General features: G+C 43.9%; 2 protein-coding genes across 10 annotated transcripts in view; one reads left to right on the forward strand and one right to left on the reverse strand.

Annotated features, from left to right (window-relative positions):
• YOD1 (YOD1 deubiquitinase) lies at positions 1-9,593 on the reverse strand. 2 transcript variants are annotated; one of them, XM_049703027.1, is made up of 4 exons: positions 9,495-9,593; positions 8,954-9,092; positions 7,471-7,630; positions 1-6,483 (listed from the first exon to the last, which is right to left on the reverse strand). In XM_049703027.1, the coding sequence occupies exons 3-4, from the start codon at positions 7,607-7,609 to the stop codon at positions 5,780-5,782; spliced, it is 843 nt and encodes a 280-aa protein (XP_049558984.1). In that variant the 5' UTR covers positions 7,610-7,630; positions 8,954-9,092; positions 9,495-9,593; the 3' UTR covers positions 1-5,779. The 2 variants fall into 2 exon arrangements, with proteins under 2 accessions (XP_049558984.1, XP_004282465.1); XM_004282417.3 differs by lacking the exons at positions 8,954-9,092; positions 9,495-9,593 and having other exon boundaries at positions 7,471-7,975.
• PFKFB2 (6-phosphofructo-2-kinase/fructose-2,6-biphosphatase 2) overlaps positions 8,093-21,261 on the forward strand; it is a 26,800-nt gene continuing 13,631 nt past the window's right edge. For 4 of the 8 annotated variants that reach the window (XM_033410471.2, XM_049702915.1, XM_033410473.2 and 1 more), the window contains exons 1-9: positions 8,093-9,118; positions 9,544-9,747; positions 10,858-10,965; positions 16,878-17,003; positions 17,520-17,616; positions 18,043-18,109; positions 18,242-18,316; positions 18,684-18,740; positions 19,638-19,762. In XM_033410471.2, the coding sequence (XP_033266362.1) occupies positions 10,878-10,965; positions 16,878-17,003; positions 17,520-17,616; positions 18,043-18,109; positions 18,242-18,316; positions 18,684-18,740; positions 19,638-19,762 (635 nt within the window). In that variant the 5' untranslated portion in view covers positions 8,093-9,118; positions 9,544-9,747; positions 10,858-10,877. Of the gene's footprint in view, positions 9,119-9,543; positions 9,748-10,857; positions 10,966-15,248; positions 15,442-16,877; positions 17,004-17,454; positions 17,617-18,042; positions 18,110-18,241; positions 18,317-18,683; positions 18,741-19,637; positions 19,763-21,261 lie in introns of those variants that run through there. The other 4 variants (XM_049702934.1, XM_033410470.2, XM_049702912.1 and 1 more) reach the window with 4 other exon arrangements.

Here is a 21,261-nt window from a genome sequence, read left to right on the forward strand (position 1 = left end):
AATATTTTCACTTCATTTATTCCTTCAAAACAAGTCAATTCATACAATATTTATGTATTTAAAATTATACACCTCATAAAATCAATGCATCTTAATGACAATGGCAAAATCACATAAGAGTTGTACAAAATGAAAGCAGACATCTCCCAAGTAGCAGCAGTGCGTTAACTTTGAAAAGATGCTGGCAAATAGACAAAATATTTTTAAAACAAGAAAGCACTGTCCATCTTCATTAAGAAAAAATATTTTCTTATGCCAAGTGAAACAGAACTTTGTTGTTTGTCCTTCCCTATACTTTTCAAGTCATATTTTAAAGCTCTAAATTTGACAGTTTTATGGGTTTCTTCTTGCTTCAGGAATTTCAACCTCTACTGCATTAATACAGGAAATACAGGACTATTGTCATTCTCTATTCCTTTTGACAGACTATATGTACTTATTCTGTATTTTAAACTTAATACTTTTTTAAAGGAAAAAAAGTTACTCTTTGCTAAGGAAATTATATTTCTTGTAAACAGCTTATGTGATGAATGGCACCAAGGTGAACTGGAAAACTGACAAGAATTAGGTGCCCTGGTCCTTTTAAGTAACTTACAGGCTACAACTAACTACATATCCTATACCAGTATAGAGTCACGCTCATGTAATCTTAGTAGGAATTGTAAACCTTTCTTAGGTTAACCTGTTTGCCTACAACATAACTAAATCATATCTTCACTATCCCTAAACTCTTAGACATAGATTTGTATTTTTAAAAGCAAGTATAAAAAAGCATTATAGGGCTTCCCTGCTGACGCAGTGGATGAGAGTCCGCCTGCTGATGCAGGGGACATGGGTTCGTGCCCCGGTCTGGGAAGATCCCACATGCCATGGAGCAGCTGGGCCCGTGAGCCATGGCCGCTGAGCCTGCACGTCTGGAGCCTGTGCTCCGCAATGGGAGAGGCCACAACAGTGAGAGGCCCGCGTACCGCAAAGAAAAAAAAAAAAAAAGCATTATAGCAAAATCCTTGTAGTCATGGTTTTATACTGTACTGACAAGCCTTTCCATTACGGCCTTGCTACACTCTATGCCAAGAAATGGGGGAGGAGGGTTAAGGTGATGCAGAGGCATTGCTTGAAAAATTTTCTGAAAAGCATAATTCAAGACTAGGAATGCATTCATTTGAGGATCTCTTCTGTTTATGTGGCACTTTATCTTCTTGCCCCTTTCTCCCTTTACTCTGAAACAGCACGGCAGGGTTACCAATCTCCTCTAAATTCTATCAACCAAGACCTAAAGCAATAATAATAATTTTTTCTAAGTCAAATACTCAAAGCACTGTAAACAAAATGCCAACTAATTTCTGGAGAAGGAAAAAAAAACAAACAAACCCTTATCCACAATTAGGGAAGTTTTATAATCTTTTAAGTTGGATGAAATGTGCTGAAATACCATAACTCTTAGTAAGAAAACATCTTTAGTTAATAAACTAGCTTATTCAAATCAAGTGTTTCACTTTAGACTTAATGATGTTGCTTACACATGATGCTTTTAAGGCCTTTGACTCAAAAATCAGCTCAAAATCGTTTTGCTTAGAAACAAATGAAGGGTTTTAAGCATCTAATCTTTTCAAAGTTGTAGTAGTCATCTTTGTGCTACAAGGACAAATATGAATACTGCATTGTACAATGAATAAAGAACAATCACATTATAGAAAAAAGTAACACTTTGAATGCTAGGGCACAGAGCATGCTGCTAATAGTTACTGAAATGGAGTTCTGCTGTTACCAAAACACCAGAATGTTGTACCATTGGATACACTATTCACTGATGGTAACTGCTGATTAAGAAGAACTGATAGTTGGCAGTTCCAGAATTATATTTTAATGTCTTTGACAAGGTCCCCGGAGAGGGCTAACATGTAAACTTTTATTTCATATTTTTAAAGTGCTGCAAATAATAACAAATGTGTGTTCTCAATACATGAAAGAACATAAAAATCTTAATATATGGAAGTTTAGGAAGGCCACCTGACACATAAAGAAAAAAAAAATCCCTCTGCTGCTAATCTTCTAAACTCCCTATTCAATTTTTTCAAAAAAGACATAGAAAACTATGTTCAGTTAGGGCAACTTGCAACATTCATGTTTTAATGCCTACACAAGATAGAAAGAATAAGCTAGACAAGCAAGTTAGGCGCATTTATGGGCATGTACAGCTAAATAATATGTTAATTCATTCCTGATTATGATTTTGCTGGGACTTGAACTTCATGGAATAATCAAGTGGTATGACTATATTAGTTTTTGCCAACAGCCTCAAGCTGACCAGCCCCCAAACCTTTCAAGGGTATCACTTGACTGTGCCCATTATCCATTCATGGGAAACAATTAAGAAATCAACCATGAACCACTAACAGAAGATGTACCATACTGATGTCTTCACATGGCTATCACATCACAAAATTCCCAGAGATATTAACTTCTGAAATCACTCTCTCTATCTAGAAGTACATTCATTGCCCTACATCTAATCTTTAAATCCAAAGAAGAGTAAGAAAAAGAAGAATAAGGGAAAGGAGGAGTGGGAGATGGGAAAGCACAATCTTCATTCATTCTGCTACCAATGTAAACTATCTTCATTTTAATTAAAAAAAAAAAATCTTGTATGGCAGTCAAAAACTGAATGAATAGGAAGAGGGGTTTCACTCTACTCAACAGCAAATTTAAGAAAAAGTTTCTTTTAATCCTGTTGCAAGATTTCAAAATTCTCAAGATTAGAATTTATAGACATTAATAAACTAATTTCAAGAGTATAAGAAGTACAATTAAAAACATCTAAGTTCTGTGAGGCTTACAAGCTTGAGTTCAGAATTAGCACAAGTTTAGGTTTTTAAATCCTTAATAATTAAATGATCTGCAAATAGTGCTTCATCTTGAATTCCCCATGATCAGAACATTACTTAAAAGTCCTAGTGCTGAATTTCAGCAGCTGATTAATTTAAAAAGTCATTATTGAGAGCGATCTATCAGTGTCCAGCTGAAGAATGCACAACCTAATTAACAGGTAAAACAGAATAAACTAAGAGCCCCTGAATAAATATTTGACTTGTTATAAAAGCATAAGCTTAAATATGCAAACAAAGCCACTTAAAATAACAGGTTTAATTTTATAAAATATCAGGTTCTATTTCTTTCCATTTGTTAAATTGGAAATTTATTAAATTAAAATCAAATGTATTGACTGAAAAATTATATATATATATATCACTTTGCTGTACCCCTGAAACTAACACAACATTGTAAATTAACTATACTTCAATACAAAATTAAAAAAAAATCAAATGTATTGATAGATAAAGGATACTCAATTTTAAAGCAACAGAAATTTATGCTGGGAAGCATCAATATATACCTGACATTATAAATTACTCAATAAATATCTGTTGCATGAATAGACTTCTCTAAAATTCCAGTAAGCAAGTATCAAGTTTGGCCCCTGAAACACTTAAGAAAGGAAGGCAAGGTTTATGAATAATGATGCATAAAGCTCAATTTGATGGGTGCTACCCAGTGGTATACTCTTAACCTACAGCTTTAAATTTAATATTTTCTGGGGGAAATAAGATACAAAATCCTTTTAGACCTGATGACAGGTACAAAGAGATATTCAATCATATTCACTTGTACACATTATGATCGCCAAACATTAAGTTTCACAAACTCACAAGTGCTATTTTTAAGGCTTAGTTAAATAGAAAATTAAACACTTTTGAGCTATAGTGACCACAATAACTTATAATGCCTAAAAGACCTATTCACACAAAAGGTACTCAAGAAATGTCATCTAATGATTTCAAGCATATTTTGTGAATTGTTCCTTAAAGGTACATTTCTCCTAAATTGTTTACATATTCCTTAATTTTATATGGCTATCTCTACCAAGTGAAAGTGCTAAAAGTAAATCTCAATTTTGAAACATTTGCCAAGAAGATATGCTAAAATATACATGTGCTTTAAAGTATACCATTGGGTTTTTTTTTTTGGCCACGCCACGCAGCTTGTGGGACCTTAGTTCCCCAACCAAGGATTGAACTCGCGCCCTTGGCAATGAAAGCACGGAGTCCTAACCACTGGACCGCCAGGGAATTCCCATACCATTGGTTTTCTAAGTGAGATACTTAATCAAAAATGAGACCAAGATAATAAAACTTTACAACATCAGGCCTCTTCACATTATGTAAGATAATGCATAACAAATTATAATTTAGCATCCCTGATCATCAGAAGAATTAAGAAAAGAGGTAGAAAACTTTTATCTGGAAGATCTCATAGTGAAGCTAAGTTTTAGAGGGTGTGCCTTGTGGATTAGCCCACCAAGCAAATGGCTACACATCTAATATCAGTAAGAAGCAGAATTCCGAGAAGGCTGAATAAGGCAAAGATTTAAAAACTGTCATATTTTGTAAGTGAAACAAATTCATTCAATATTATTATCCCGATTACTTTAAAACTATGCAAAAATCAAGGTAAAAGATGGTGGATAAAAGTGCTAATTTTCAGACACATGAAATCATTTAAAAGAGCATTAGTGGTGGGATAAGGCTAGCATGAAAACAAATTCTGTTTAGGTAGCCAAAGATCTCACAAAAACCAAACCAAAGCACGTTATAATTTTAGATGAAAAGTTTTTTTAGGAGTTGGAGGAAGTGCTCTTAACAAAAGGCTGAGGAAATCAAATCCCTCCAGGCAAATCTTAGGTAGAAAGGCAAAAATAGAGCATTCAAATTTCAAGGAACTACAATTAAAAAAAATATCCTGCTTAATTTTAAAGTTTTATCCAATGCGACAAAGATGAATAAATGAGTTGCATTAAAACATGAGGCCGGGCTTCCCTGGTGGCGCAGTGGTTGAGAGTCCGCCTGCCGATGCAAGGGACACGGGTTCGTGCCCCGGTCCGGGAAGATCCCACATGCCGCGGAGCGGCTGGGCCCGTGAGCCATGGCTGCTGAGCCTGCGCGTCCGGAGCCTGTGCTCCGCAACGGGAGAGGCCACAGCAGTGAGAGGCCCTCGTATCACAAAAAAAAAACACAAAACAAAACATGAGGCCAACGGTCTTTTAAAGCTTCAGTAATCTGCTCAGGCACCTCCTCTCTAATACATTCTACTTTTATAACACTAGAAATCCTTAACTGGGCACTATCAGTTCTTGTTGTTAGGTAACATTCTCAAGGAGTAGACTCAACCCTGTAAAAATTGCTTCTTATGTACTTTTAACTGGTGAAGTACACATTTATAAAGTCTACCAAGTTGCAATATAAATCAGTTTTGACAATTCTGAGTATCTTCACTTGAGGAATCAATTCATAATTTAGAAACTATTAACTCAGTTCTTAAAAGGACTCAATTACCGGAGACATTGTGGTTTATGTCCGGTGGCCTCACCTGAGGCCTTTCACATTACCCAAAATATGAAGTTGTTTTCTTCTACAAGTTAATGCTGCTGGGTGCTAGTTTATAATACTAAAAGTCAATCTTCAGGTTAGTGTCAGTAGGTAGCAAGGACCACCTATATTCTGTCACCCCAGCAGAGAGAGGGCATGTATCACCACTGTAGACACACATCTGTAAACTTGCACACTAATTTTAACAAGGAATTCAGTGTCTTAGTGGCTTTAGGTTAAAAGGATGGTTCAAGCATTGTGTCCTTTTGTTCTTTAGGGTTACGAATAGCTTATTGGAAAACCCAGAACCTTCTGGATCTGTGAGGTAGTAGGCGTCAATCCTCATTATGCATGGATCACACTTCTCCGAAGTTGGTATGGCCTGTCTCCTTGGCATGGTCCCTTGCTTCTGCGTGTCCAGTTAATCCCTTCTGACATACCATGCATCTCAGGGTGAAGCGGTTTACATCAGTAAATTGTCTCTTGCTTCTAGCTTCATCTGCTAATTCCAGTGCTTGCACAAGAACAATATCATCATTAGAGGAGAAAATGGTCAGAGGAGGGGTGGCTGGGTTGGGGAAGACACGCTGAAGCGGATCATAGTGGATGCCATCATAAATAAGCAGGACCCTTTTGGTATATCCTGCATCTTCCCCAAAACGATCAATTCGTACTGTCTGTGTATCCACCACACATATTTCGCATTGATAAAACTTAGACAAAATGGATATCTCAATAGCTCCACCCCAAGTATCATCCCTTTTGATCCAGTCACAGTACTCTTGATTTGTTTTTCCCAGTATTGCCTTGCTATAGAAGTCTGGATTGCTTGCTACAATTTGTGCTATGAGATGTCTCATCTCAGGGGCACAAGCTGGATTCAAGACTCCTCCTTCAACAACATAGTACACACTGGTAAAGAGGCAAGAGTTGTCTGCTGGGACCACCGCTCTGGTAAGCACAGGCAAAGTTTCCCTGATGTAACTAGGAGCACCATGTTTTGTAAATGCAGGTGACATTTTGGGCCTGGTTTGGTCTTCTTCAACAATCAGCATGTCGCCTGTCAAAAATAAAACAAATCCAGAACTGAAGAGAAAGTATAGGTGAAATTGGGTGTTTACTAACCAAGTCTGTAAATTACAAACAGAAGGAGTTAAAGTATAAGCTGGGGTTACTAGGGAGAATACAGCTTTGCAGACATGTGACCAGTAACACTTTCTGTTCACTGTATCTTCATAAAGACGCAAATGGAACAAAGAGCAAAACATTTTAGGCTGCACCTCATTTAGTAAAGGGGCCTGAATTATACACCTTCATACTTGCTTAAAAAGATACATTTCAAGAACAAAATTTTCTTAAGCTTGCTCTCTGCAGTTTAAAAACACTTCCAAAAGGTGTTTGTCACAGACTCGGCCACTAGGGGGTCCTCTCCTTACGAAACTTGCATACCTACCCTGTTCAGTGTTTACAGGATCCTTGATACAACAACGGAAAGCTTTTAATTACCATTATTGCTGTTCAAGTTTTAATACTGCACAGAAATAACTGCTGTTGTCTAGAACTTGAAAGGGCCTTTACTGGGTGTGTCAGAGCAAACTCTAAAATGAATACAACTGTCAAAGTAAGTATGTATGAAGGTGATTGCAAAAATGAACCAGGAAAGCAAAAAAGTATCCTACATCCTTCAGACCGGCTGTCTTATTTCAGTGATATAGGGGAAAAGAGCCATCAGGACAGAGAAAATAGGTCCCATTTTTAAAATACTGTTGCGGACGCAGAGGGAAACAAAATGAATGAGACGTTTTCAAGAGAGACCAGAAAGCAGATTGAGGAAAGGTTAGTCCAAGGCTTTGGGCTTCTCACAGAGGCTGGGCCCTCCCTGCTAGACACTTGCCCTGGCCTCTGTCAGAGTTCTCTGTTCTTTTATCTTTCCTATCCTGTTCCTCCAAGCCCCCAGCTGACCCACACCACCTCGCCCTGTTTGTTCTCCCTTATGCCTCTCTCCGACCTCTCAGGACTAGCCTTGGCCTAGCCTCGATTCCCTTACCTGACTGAATGGGCAAATCCTCCAGAATGGTATCCCCGTTGCTGAGGTCCAGGCACTCGGGCGGGTATCCTACGAGGATTCGCTGACAGCCGGGGGCGATCCCGGTGATGGCGGCAATTTGGCCCTGGAGTTCCCGCATCCGGGTCCGGCTGGACAACCCCTGCAAAACATGGGTGCCATCCTTGGCCTTGCAGCGGAGCCGCCACATCGTGTCGGTCCGGCCGCCCACAGACCAGACACCCGTGGGGCCAGCTTTGGTCCCGGCAGCAGGTTGGCAGACGCCGCCGGGGTAAGAAGCCGGCGGGTGGACTCCAAAATAGCCACCCTTTGCCGGTCCAAACATCGCGAGATGTCGCTGGTTGTTACAGTTCTCGCGATACTCTGCGGCTTCTGTTTTAGCACACTCTTAAAGTGATAACTGACTCTCACCATCACCCCCTTCAGGAGGCAAAGGATGAAGATTTACCCGTATTCCTAACGTACGACTGGTCTTGCTACCTGTAGAGCGAGTGAGGTACCCTCCGCGTCGGAAGCATATAAGCTTAAGGGAAGAGAGCGGCGGAAGGAGTTCCTGAATCGAATACAGTGGAATGTATCCTTGCAATTAGGTCGGAAATGATTAAATTGGGGCTTCCAAACTACACCGGGAGAAACAGAATCATAGTTCGGAATGCAAACGAATGCCAAGAATGGTCTGTGACTCAAATGACCAGTCAAAGACAAACAAATACTCGTGGCTAGACTCATGGCTGCAGCAAACATTGACTCATTGAGGTTAAGGGGGCCGGAAGACTGGCCTTTCCACCTCCATAAGACTGTAACTTGAAAACGTCCATTTGCCACATCAGAAAGCGCAATATGAGGTCAGCATCTGGGCTGAGGGCAATTGCTACATTCAGGAGGTGGTGGCAGTATAAGGAGGAGGAATGAAGAAGACCAACATGTGTCATCCAGATTCCAGTTCAGGACCTAGGTATACAAATACCAAGGCGACTCCATTCCTGCCTTCAAAATGGCAAATTACTCACGTAATCGAGAGAGAGGGTGGTGTGTAAAGGACACATAACTACTGACTTTCATAGCAACGTGATAATGCTAGATTATGTGACCCTTTTCAACCCTGTATCCCTAGAACAAAGGACTGTGCCTCGCAAATATGTGCTCAGTAAATACTTGCTGAATGGATAAAACGGAGTTGTATAGGCACAGAGAGGGCAACTGTGACGTAATGGAGTTGTAAAAAGCGTCAAAGAGGAGGTACTATTTGAGCTGTTTTGAAGGATGAATTTAATCCCCGGGTGAAAGAGGAATAAAAACATCTCTGAATTTACCTCTCTTCCGAGAAATATGTACTCGTTCTTTTTTTATCCTGGATCCAGAGGAGCAAAGCCTACCCTGCTTAGAGGGGGTTTATCACCACAATCAAGCATCAAATGGGCCTGAGGGCAACTGTGAAAAGTTCACTTGAAATGTGCAAACTCACCTCCACTGTAAAAATCTGCCTCTGAATAAGTTATATGGAAACTATGCATCTTTTCAAAACTTTCATGAGCCAGTTTTCTCCTGGAGCAATTTTCCTCTTTTGTTCTTCAAGATGGCCATAACAGACGTTACAGCGTGGGCTGTAAGCGGGAGAATAAATAAGGTGGTAAGTCCACTGGAGTATGTGCATGGGTCCAGGGAAGCCCCTGGTTCAGCGATGAGAGTAGTTGATTTTCTTAGTTTACAGTGTCTGACCTAAGGGAATATGCAAACACCCTAAGATGTAATCAGCTTAAGTACTTTGGTAGTTTACTCTAGCAAAGCCTCTTCTATAGCTTACTTTTCAATTCATGGATCTAACGAGGTCCCGCTGGGATTCAGGGAGGAAAGCGTTAATCTCCGCAAAAATTTTTCCCGTCACCATAAAGTCACACCCTTTCAAGACGTCTACTAGTTCACTCTCGCGAGAGTATGAAAAACGTCGTGCTTTTAATTAACCCCGCCCCCATCCCTATTAGTTGCCAGGCAACGATGTAACTAACCTCCACAGTGCTGGTAAACTTGCGAGCTTGTGATCTTTCTCCTTCACAGTTCCAACCTTCTTCCGGAGTTAGCGACAGCGATTCCGATTTGAGCCCCGCCCCCTGGAGCCTGCGGGCGCTCGATTGGTGGACGATTCTCTCCAGGTGAGGGCCAACGCGAGAGTGGGCGGAGCCAGGCAAGGCACGTGATTCTCCGGAGACTGGTGTGCCGGACCCCGGCCACCGTGTCGGCTCCTGGCTGTCGCGTTACCGGGTAGGTGCTGGGGCCACAGCCCGGAGGGATCTTAGGAGGGGTCCTAGGGTGAGCGACGGCTGTACAGCACCTTGAAGGGGTTAGGCGGGCGAGAGAAGGGGGGCTGCGTGCACCCTGATGAGGAGCGGGAAGATGAAGCCTAGCTGTTTCGGGGAAGTGCGGGCCCCCAGGCATTGCCGGAGTGCGGACGTTTAGGGACCCAGAGCCGCAGCTGACGTGTGAGTTAGAGGATTTGTGTGGTCAGTGGAATAACAGTGCAAGATCCTTGAAGCAGTAGGACTTTCCTTCCTCACGAGTCCCTTGTCTGGGTTTGCGCAGTGAACTCGGGGCTCTCCCACCCCCGTTCGAGTCAGGACTTACCCCTTATTCTGAAAGTGATCTTTCAGAATAAGAGAAGTTATTTACCACCAGAATAAGAGAAGTTATTTGCCACCTCTTTGCTCCCCAGTGTTTCTTCCATAGACTGCTTCCTAGGAGATAGATGGGGAGAGGGTGCGGTCAAGGGCTTGAGAGGAGAAATAGTGACGTGCTAGGGCTGTCCCCGGGTCTAGCTACAGTTTTTCCTTAAGGGAACATGTTTGAGATTTCCCCACTTATTTTTTTTTCAGAACTGAATTCTACCATTGGACTGCAATTACTTTATGATAATGAACTTGATCTATTTGCAACCCATCCCACCCCCAGCTGCTGCCACTACTCTCCCCAGATTCTTAAATTGGAATCTGAGGTCAGGAAGGAACTTGGATAGGCCACTTAGTTTGATAAACGTCAGTTTTTCAATCTGTAAAATGGGGAGAAGTAATAATGGTAGCAAAATCTGTTTTATTATGGGATTATTGGAAGGATTGAAGGAGATAATTCATGTGAATGTACACTCCTAAGTCAGCATTATAGATCGGGGTTCTGGTGCAACTCTTCACAGATAAGGAAACAGAGGGCTAGGGACATTCATGACTTATCCTAGGGCATGTAGCTATTAAGTGGGAGAATGAGGGCTGGACTTGACCCTTGGCCCAGGGTTCTTTCACTTATACCGCACTGATCCTCTTTTGAGTATTTTGAGGGATATTTCCTTCCTTCCCTTCCTTACATCCCCTTTGTCCCTTCCAGACATCCCCTGAAGAGCTGCCATGTCTGGGAATTCTGCCCCTTCCTCAGAACAGAACAACAACAACTATGAAACCAAAACAAATCTACGAATGTCAGAGAAGAAATGTTGTGAGTGTTGGTAAAGAGGAGGGGCTGCTGTCTCCCAGGATTTTACCTTGAGAATATTGCTGTAATTCTAGACTTTGCTGCTTGGTGGGAGTGAGAAATAGTTCTTCGACATGGTAATTTAAAACAAAGTCTACCAGGGGAATTTCCTTTCTGAAACAAGTAGACTCAGTGAATTGTCTGTCCTTGGGGCTAGACTGCTGGTGTAGCCCATCATTTTCTTTTTTTTTTTTTTTTTTTTTTTTTGCGGTATGCGGGCCTCTCACTGTTGTGGCCTCTCCCGTTGCGGAGCACAGGCTCTGGACACGCAGGCTCAGCGGCCATGGCTCACGGGCCCAGCCGCTCCGCGGCATGTGGGATCTTCCCGGACTGGGGCACGAACCCGTGTCCCCTGCATCAGCAGGCAGACTCTCAACCACTGCGCCACCAGGGAAGCCCTAGCCCAGCATATTCTTCCTGCTTTCTTTAACTGAATCTCTATCTCCCCCACCCTGGGGGTATCTGCACAGTTGATTGATGCTGCAAGTTAGAGCCAGTGTTATTGTACACGCAGTGAGTAAGGCTGAGTAGCAGGGTGCAGGAATTCCTTGGGGTTGATACTGTTAACAGTTTCCCTTTATCTCTTGGGCTAAGTTTTGTGAGGGTGCTGCTCACAGCAGAAATTGCAGGTAAGAACCATTAGCTTATTTCTACAGGCCTAAGGGGAATCGGCCCTGATATTTCACTTCTCGCCATGTCTTGGGCACCTTACTTTCTCACAGGTTTAGTCTTTACACTCTGCAGACTATTTTCCCTGCAGGTTCATTGCTCTGGGGATGGGTTTCACAGGAGCATTTCCATGCCCATCTTTTAGACAGAGACAGCAGGTGGGTTTGCAGAGAGATGAAGTGTTGTTTCCTGTCCCCATGCGTCTGCATGCCTAAGCATCCTTATAGACTGCAAGACTGCAGAGCCTAGGCCAAAAGGTCCTGAGCAGTTTGTCCCCAGATGTTTTGGGGAACCTCTAGGAAAGCTAACTCTTGTCCCTGCTACCAGGTTCCTCTGGAACGCTATCAGTCAGTTCTTCTCACTTCAGTGGTTATATATATCAGCAGGTGGAAACAGCCAACTAGCATGAGACCTGGAATCATCTCATGTTGCAAGCTTTCCCCAGAGTCTCAACCTTGATGTCATGACCTTGTCAGTCTCGTGATTCATGATGGTCATCTCTTTTCACGTAGCACTGATGAGGCTTTTGGGGGTTTGGGCTGCAGCAGAGGCAGGTTGTTTGGGTGTGATACTGGGGTTGGTGCACCTCTATGATTAGGGTCTTCTTTCTCCGCCAGGGCAGGAAGCCAGGTACTGAGGGCAAACACCCTGTGGAAGATAACTAGTATAGCATGACGTTTGAGTGCAGCCTCTGGAGTCAGACTGCCTGGGTTCAAATTTTGGTTTTACTACTGCCTAACTGTGGGCTTTTAACCAACTTGCTTTTCTGCCCCATGCCCCAGTTTACTTTTTGATAAAATGGGGATACTAATAGTATCTCTCCCCAGAGTGATATGAGAATTGAATGAGTAAATACAGGACAGCTTCTAGAAGAGTACTGGGCATGTGGCTAAACTGTGTTATTTTTCACTGGTGACTCTATTTGCGTATTGTGTTTGTTCCTGAAACATTATATATAGATTGAATTATAGTCTAAATGCTGTGCTGGGAGCTCACTTTTTAAAAGAGCTCTGTGAAGAATTGTATTTTCAGTAAAAAATGTTTTCTCCTCTTGTTTGACAATATGGTAACCCAGATTTGGGGATATGGAATGCACACTTTAAATAGAGGTGCCCTCGTGCTACTAGGACACTTGAGCCCAACAAGAGCAGAGAACAGGTGGTGGTGTTTGGGGGTCAGGGGGAGTTGATAACTGTGGGAGTCTCTGACCCTGTGCAATGCTCAGTGTCAGTCCTTCTAGTTCTGCTTTTTCTCCATGGGACTCTCCTACCTGCCTTCCTAACTTTTTTTGCATTTTTTTTTTGCCTTGAGGGCTTTTGATTAGTCAAAGCAGCAGTAATCCCAGGTCTCTTTCCTTCCTCTAGACTCTAATTCCTGATCTCTCCTTTCCAAGTTCTACCCTCTTCTCCCCCACTGGAGGTATCTGGGTTATCCTGAAGCCACTGTCATTCATTTACCCCCCCCCCCCCGCTTCTCCTTTCGTGGTTGGACTGTGGGACTGTGACAGTCTATGAGAGTATGTGTTAGTTTATTTCCCTTCTCTCTGTTATTTTCCTGTATCTTGGAACAGGCTTCTTGGGCTGCTTAGTGTTCACACCCAGCAGTTGCTTTATTAATAGCTTTCCCGTTATCCCCTTGCTGTTAATTATACCTGTTGTTGGCTGACTTTGACTTGGGAAGTGCCTGAACTAGAGAGCTGAAGAATGTCTTTAGGGAGCCAGAACCTCCAAAGGAGCAGTACTGGAATTTCAGCTGCTCCAGGGATGGGGGAGAAGGGGGGTTGGTGCTGGCTGAGGTGCCCTTAAGGTGCTCAGATAACTGGTTTCAGGGCTCAGTGAAAGCAGGAATTAGGGGTAGCAGGGAAGGTCTACATGCTTTTCCTTCTTTGTTTCTTTTATTCTTTGATATTTTGAATAGGTCTGGAACAGACAAGTCCCTGTATGAACCTTCTCCTAATTATAAAAGCAATACATGTTCATGAAAAATTCACACAATACAGAAAGAAAGTAAAAAGCAAGAAAATCTCACCATTTCTCCTGTCCCTGTTATGTTTGATTCTTTCCAAAATCTTATTCTGGTGTATCCTATTAATGGAAATAGGTCCACACTGTACATATTTTGTTCTACTATCCCCCCACACACACACACTTTTTTTAAACTATATTCTGGACATTTTTTTCATGTCGATAAGTTCACATTTACTTCATCCTGCATGGTATTGCCTTGTGTGGATATGCCAGCCTCTCCCTGATGGACATTTACATTGTTTCTAATTTTCCACCGTCACAAACAATGCTGTAGTGAGCATCCTTGCATATACACCTGTTTGTGCTAGCAGCTTTCCCTACAGAAATAACAGGAGGAAAGGCAGACACCTTTGAAACATTGATCAGCATCCCTCAAAAGTTCTACATTGTTAGCTGTTTTTAATATTTCAAAGCGCATGATAGAAATTGGGCATTAAACTATAGCTTCGATGGTTAACTAAAACATAAACTTTCTTAGCGTTTGGCTGCAGAACTTCGATATGTTATGCTTATCAGTCAAACGGCAGGACATAATTGGCAGTTTTATGACTTCTGATGAATAAAAAGAAGATATTACTAATGAAGCACACTTTAAAGGGCAGCATATTTCAAAATATTGGGGCTGTTTAGAGCAAAAAGTGGAAGATGGCTTGGTCATGAGAAAGCCGGGAACCATTGGCCTTCTAGACCACCCTTCAGGTTTAGATTAGAGAGCAGAGTTATGCTGGCCACATGGCTCCCTTTGTCAGGTGCTGACAAGAGCTGGGTACTAGGACTGATTGGGCAGTCATGAAACCAGGAGTCTGGTCAGAGCCCTGACCTTGACTTTATATTGAGGGACTGTGGGCCAAGCTCTTCCCTTTTCTGGGCTTGAGGTTTTCTGTCCGTAGGAGGAAAGTTATCCCACCTTCATTCCCTCGAAGTGTGTTCATGAAGGGAAAATAAGTTTAAGATTGAGAAAGTGAGTTCAACCTTGTGTAAAGAAGGTAGAAGAGAATTTCAGGATTGAAACAGCTTTCCGTTCTTTGTCAAGGGATAAGTTACATTGTCTCCAAAATTAATCAACATGCAGTGTCTACTGTTCAAATTAAGGTGGTGATGGCTTTGTTTTTTAACAGGCAGGACAGAATGTACCTAGTTTTGCCCATGTGGCAATTCGAGATAGGAAGTGTGGTTTAGTTTTGTCCTCCGGAAATTGAGCAGCTCTGGTTGCACCAGGTGTACGTGGGTGTGTTATGGGCAGAGGTGGGAGGTGTGGTGCTGGGGGCCACCGTGGGGAGTCCTTGGTGGCCTGTGTTTTCTTTTGTTCTTAGAACTCTCTGTCCAGTTTTGTAAACATGGAGCAGCTGGTTCCCTGGTCGGCCTCAGAGTGTCTCCCAAGTATCAGTTCATTTTCAGCTTCAGGGAGGATAACAGGACCTTTGGGAGAAGTGCCTAATGGGCTGGAAGGTGTGGACCAAGCAGTACTAGAAGTGCAGGTAATGAGCCAAGCCATGGTGATTGAGAAGAGTGCAGTGCAGGGCTGGAGAAAGTGAAGACTCAGGAGGATTTCACTCCTGAAACCTGAGGCAGCTGATCTGTTAGGGATCAGAAATCAGGCATGAACATCAGCGGAGGCTGCAGCATGGCGTTTGCTTGTCTTTGTGCTCCCTCTTTGGACAGAGATGAAAGTCACTTCTGTTGCTCGTTGCCTACCTTGGAGGGGCTCCTGCTCAGGCCCGGGAATTTTCCGTGTGCGTAGTAGGTAAAGGACTAAAAGCCAACCCCTCTGACCCCAAGTCTGGGCATCCACCCCTCCCTCACCGCCAGGGCCCTGTTTGGCTTCTGGGTACTTCTTGCCAAACACCCCTAGGAAACTCTCTTCCTTCCGAGCTCTGTTCTCTACCCACACCTCTCTGCCCACTTCTCCACTGAGATCTTTTTACATTCCCCTCTCAAAAAGAAAGGATGACGTTCCCATCCAAGTACCCCAGTTTTGCTGAATTGTTTCTTAGCCTGACAGGGTCACCTTGTCCCAGGGAAGAAGAGTGGCAACTACTTGTGGGGCACCCTCTGAAAAGCAGTGCTGGGAAGACGAAGACAAAAGTGGTTCTTCCCCATCTGCACACAGGGCCTCCCTCCTTTCCCATCTGAGCCCTCCCAGATGACCTCAGTTTGGGTCTTGGCCCCAGGAACGTGGCTGGCAGCTTGCAGGGCACTCTGCCACCACTCCTCCGTGGCAGGATGGACAGGAAGGAGCCAGCGCCTGTGAGCAAGCTGATGGTGGAATCAGAGGCTCTTTTTATGGAGAAAAGCTGCCCAGGAAGCACAAGATCAGGATTCTAGGTCCAGCCCTTCCCATGACTCATTGCGTGTCCTTAGGCAAGTCACCTGGCCTCTGGGCATCTACTTTGCCCCCAGCTGCCCAGTGAGACCTGTCTCTGTAAATGAGCATTCCTGAAATCAATTGTATTCTGAAGAAGGGCGGACCAATGGCTATTCCTGCTTTTAAACTGTCTTGCTTTCACTTGGGCCTTTGAGGCAGGCTGGCTGTGATGCCCATGTTGGCCAGCTTTACCACGAAGCTTCCTGAGGTCTAGTCAGAACCTATGTCAGGTAGGCGTTGACACAGTCTAAATGGTTTAGAAGTTCTGGCTTAAACTTTGGCCTGAGCACAAAGGCCAAAACGGGTTAAGGCCAGGCTCTTTTTTCGTGGGCAAACTCTTGCCTGTGGTTCTGAAGGGATAGATGAGATCCTCAGGATAGAAACTCTGTTGGATCTGTTATAGGAGCTGGCTCAGTGCTGCACTGGTAGAATCTCCAGGCCCAAGACTTTCCTCCATGGCTTTATCACTGCCGTGTTACTAGATATTCTCATGCTAAGGAAGATGCTATGGTTACTGTCTTTCTAATCCTGGCCGCTTTTTTTTTCTCTTTCCATCTTGTGCACCTCTGTGAAGACCTTGGACAAGTGGGAAAGACGTGTCTTAGTTTAGGTACTTTCTGGAAGTCTACATGACCCTTTGACTGTCTTTTAGGAGGGTTTCCCCGATATCTGCTCGGTTTGCCTTTCCAGTCCTCCTGGACACTGGCCTCATTGAGGTGTATGAGGATCAAACCTGACCATGAAGTCCCAGCCCCATGCACAAACCTTACCTGACCCCTCTTTATTTAGTTTTGTTCTGTTCCATTTCCCTCTAGCTTGGGCATCCTACATGACCAACTCCCCGACCCTCATTGTTATGATTGGCTTACCAGCCCGGGGCAAAACCTACGTGTCCAAGAAACTCACACGCTACCTCAACTGGATTGGGGTGCCCACCAAAGGTAGGTGCAACCATGCATTCCTTGGGAAAGGAAGTGATCAGTTCCTGGGCCTCACAGGCCTCTGGGAGACTTATTCTTCCTGGCATCAAGGATACAGGGTTCTCTTGGCAGCAGTAGCGGTTGCTTCCCGGTTTACTGGATTTATTCCCTGTCCATATACTTGTTCCTCCTGGCCTGGCTGAATTGGCCTAGTTTGGGGGCAATGCCTTTGATAGGAGTATTAAGAATTAAATGAGTACAGAGCTTTACATTTCCAAATCCCTTACATCTACGTTATCTAGCAGTATCCATGTGGAATAGCCAAAATGGCTGAGGAAATTGAAAGTCAGACAATTTAAGACTTGTCCAAATTCTAGTAAGTCAGAACTTGAACTTAACCTGATTCTTAATCTGGTGTTGTTTCCAACATACCATGGTGCTTTTTTCATCCCCTTGGCCACTCTGACATTAGACCAAGAAGTCCCCTTTGGGACATCGTATTGTTTCACTGCTGGAGGGTATGGGTGTCTTCTGCAGTGTTTAATCTTGGGGTGTATCGGCGTCAAGCGGTCAAGTCCTATAAATCCTATGACTTCTTCCGGCATGACAACGAGGAGGCCATGAAGATACGCAAGTGAGTCTTCTAGGCCTGACTGCCAGGCCAGCTCTTTCTTGGCCGTCATGAGACTGGATGTGATGGGGCTTGGTTTCCCTTTCAGTAAATATCTTGTGGGGATTTTAAGTGGAAGTTATCTGCTGGGCAGCTCGCCATGGGCTTGGGTGGGTAGAACAGGGCTCAGAAAGTTGCGTGTGTGCTTGTAGGCTAAGCCTCCAGAGGGGTGAGACATGTGCATGGGACAGGGGAAGAGGAAAGACATAGGATGGTAGAAAAATCTCAACGGGCAAGCTGAAAGGTCTAATTAGGGAAAATTTTTGATCAGTGGGGAAACTGAACAGGAAGGGGTGTGATCCCTGTGGCACGGCTGTTCATGTCTCTGGCTGTGCCTAAGCTTGGCCCCGGCCCAGTCCTCTGGCTGATTCCTCTGCTCTCTCTCGGCAGACAGTGTGCTCTGGTGGCGCTGGAGGATGTGAAGGCGTATCTCACGGAGGACAGTGGGCAGATTGCGGTAAGCCTCACCTGCCTCCTCCCCCGTCTCCCCTCTTTCAGCAGCCTGGCTGCACCGCCCCACCTTGGGTCCGCCTTGGTGGGATTTCATTTCTCGGTCCCCGTTCATCTGTCTTGTGGGCTCTCTTCCCAGGTGTTTGATGCTACCAATACCACTCGAGAGAGGAGGGCCTTGATTCTGAACTTTGCCGAGGAGAATTCCTTCAAGGTAGAATCTGCCTCCAAGCTGGAGGAGGAGGGGTGAGTGGAGGTGGGGAGTTAGGAGGGACACGCAGATCTGTTTGATTCTGGTGGGTGAGGACAGGATTGGACATCGGATTCTCTCCTCTTGGTGAGTCACCGCCAGTCCTTGAGTGTTTTCTTTCAGGTCCTTTCTCAGCTCCTTAGCCTGTATGTATGAGGCCCTGGGGATGTGGTAAGAGCTATTTTTAAATGAAGAGGCCTTGAAGGCCACTTTCATGAAAGAAAATCCCAGGGGATGTGGTGGCTGCGGTGGAGCAGATATGAGCGTGTGCTCTTAATTAACAGCCTGGCCATTACTGACTCATTGATCACTGCCTTCTCTCCCTGGCCAGGTGTTCTTTGTGGAATCTGTCTGCGATGATCCCGATGTCATTGCTGCCAACATCCTGGTAGGTGACATCCCCTCACACCACCACCTCTTTATGCCTTGTGTGTGTGTTGGTGGGGGTGGTGTGGGGAGTCAACCTGGTAATGAAAGAGAGAAATAGACATGTTTAACAACACAGGGTGATCTTTTTGATCTGCCAGAACACCGTTTTGTACTTCCACACTCTTCCCTTGGGAAAAGAAAGAGGCTTTGAGGAAGAAAGTAAGAATTAGCTGTTGAACAGAGGCCAAACTTAAACTGTAGTAGCCCTGGCCCTGTGTTCTGGGTATTAGCTAGATGTTGAGACCCAGGTATGTTCTTAGAATAGATCAGACTCTTTATTATCTGTCAGGGCCACCTTACAGGAAGGTCATCTGCCCACCAATTGTCTAATATTGAGGTCAGCATTCTATGCACTGGGCACCTCGTGCTGTGTGTGGTCACAGCTTATGCCAGTGCCCATTTGATGGTTGTGCTGTGCTGTGCTGAGTGGATATCCATGCACTGTGTCATGGTGGTGCTCTCCCAGCAGTGTGGGAACTTGCTGAAGAGGTGTCTGGTCTGAGTCAGCAGTGTATCAGATCAAGCACCCTATTCTAATTGCCCTTGGGGAGAAATTGGATCCCATTCTGTTTTCCCAGGAAGGTACATAAAAGGATTGGGGCCCAAGAACTGCTTCAACTGCGTGACTGCCTCTGTCCTTCAGCCAAGGGCAGGCACATGACTCCCCAGTTGTCTTTCCCTTCTTGGTTGCCAGGGTCACAGGACAGGGAGGGGCTGCTCAGTGAATGGGGATTGCCAATGCTCCAGTGAAAGGCCACTTCTATGGCCTTCCTTTTCTTTATTTAGCAGTGGCTGTTGGCAGGAGGGCTGTTAAGGGCAGACCTCTGACTAGGCCCTGCTCTCCCTGTGATTCCAGGAGGTAAAGGTGTCGAGCCCTGACTACCCTGAAAGGAACAGGGAGAATGTGATGGAGGACTTCCTAAAGAGAATTGAGTGCTACAAAGTCACCTATCAACCCCTTGACCCAGACAACTATGACAAGTAAGGTTTAAGGCCAAGGTTTGAAGGGCCTGAGGCAGGGGTCTCATTTGAGAAAAGAGCCTTTCTCCCCTTGTCCCTAGACTTCCCTCTGACCATCCAGACCTCTGTTTACATCATTCCAGGGAAACAAGGTATGGATTTGTGGCCTCTAGGCAGATTGAATCTTATACCTGAACACTGGAGTGTTTTTTATCCTGAGTTCTTCTGGTCTGTCCTCTAGAGCGTGATTTCTCAACCTTAGCATGATTGACATTTTGAACTGGATAATTCTGTGCTGTGGGTCTGTCTTGTGCTGTAGCTGTCTTTAGCAGGATCCCTGACCTGTGCCCACTAGATACCAGTAGCACTCCCAAGCTGTGACAACCAAAAAGGTTTCCAGACTTTGCCAAATGTCCCCTGGGAAGCAAAATCACCCCCTGTTGAGAACCACTGCTCTAGATCAGTAGTTTTGAATTAGGGTATTGTAGGACACCTCTTAGAGGTGTGTCATCAGTTTTTGATCAATTTTTAAAGTTTATTGTGTGTGTATAGGTATATATATATATGTACATGTATAAAAATATATAGTAATACATATGAATATATGTGCATATATTCCATATGTAAAATAACATAATATGTAAATTTATTTTGCATAAAACAATATATTGTACTTGTGTATGCATATATAAATATATATATTTAAGTGGTTTTTATATATTACTTACTATGGCAGTGCCTATCAGCAGTGTGGCATAGAACACAGGTTAACTTGACGTGTGTGGGCGAAAAGAGCTGTAGCAAGATGCCAAGTCCATGTTGAAGAATGACATGTGCACAGGGAGACCCGTGAGAAGGTGGCCTTTGAAAAAGCATGCAGTCAGTACAGCTCTAGTCAGATAAGAATACAGCCCTGAAGCCAAGCAAATGGCAAGACAGTGTGCATAGCCACTGTTAAATTGCTTCAGTGGTCTGCTTCATCTTTCGAGTCTTTCAGTTCCTTCAAGTATGTTGCCCACAATGTTAGTGTTTGCAGGTGTTTCTTAATACAGAAGTTGAAAACCACTGCCCTAGATATGGCATAATAGTATATTCCTCAGTTAGCCCTCAGTTAGTCCTACATAGAAAAATATTCTAGAAGAATGTGTGTGTGTGTGTGTGTGTGTGTGTGTGTGTGTGTGTAGATGTTACCTCTGGTGGTAGGGCTATGGGTAATTTTTATTTGCATCATTCTTTCTTAAAAAAATTTGTTTTGGAATAAACACTTATTATTTTTATAGTGAGAACAATTCCATGATGGCCACAAAGCAAACAGTCTATGTGAGTGCCTTTGAGAGAAACTTGATTTATGTAGATGGGGGGGAACGCACAGAGATCTCTGTCTATGGTTCTGCACCCCCCTCCTCGCCCCTCCCCGCTGGTAGATGCCATACTCTGACTCCGTCTTGACCGCCTCAGGTGGGCGCTGTGCTTCTCAACAAACTTCAGGGTTAGCAGAATCTTCAGGTCATCCATCTGGT

Source organism: Orcinus orca, chromosome 1 (assembly GCF_937001465.1).
Source record: "Orcinus orca chromosome 1, mOrcOrc1.1, whole genome shotgun sequence".
NCBI lineage: Eukaryota > Metazoa > Chordata > Mammalia > Artiodactyla > Delphinidae > Orcinus > Orcinus orca.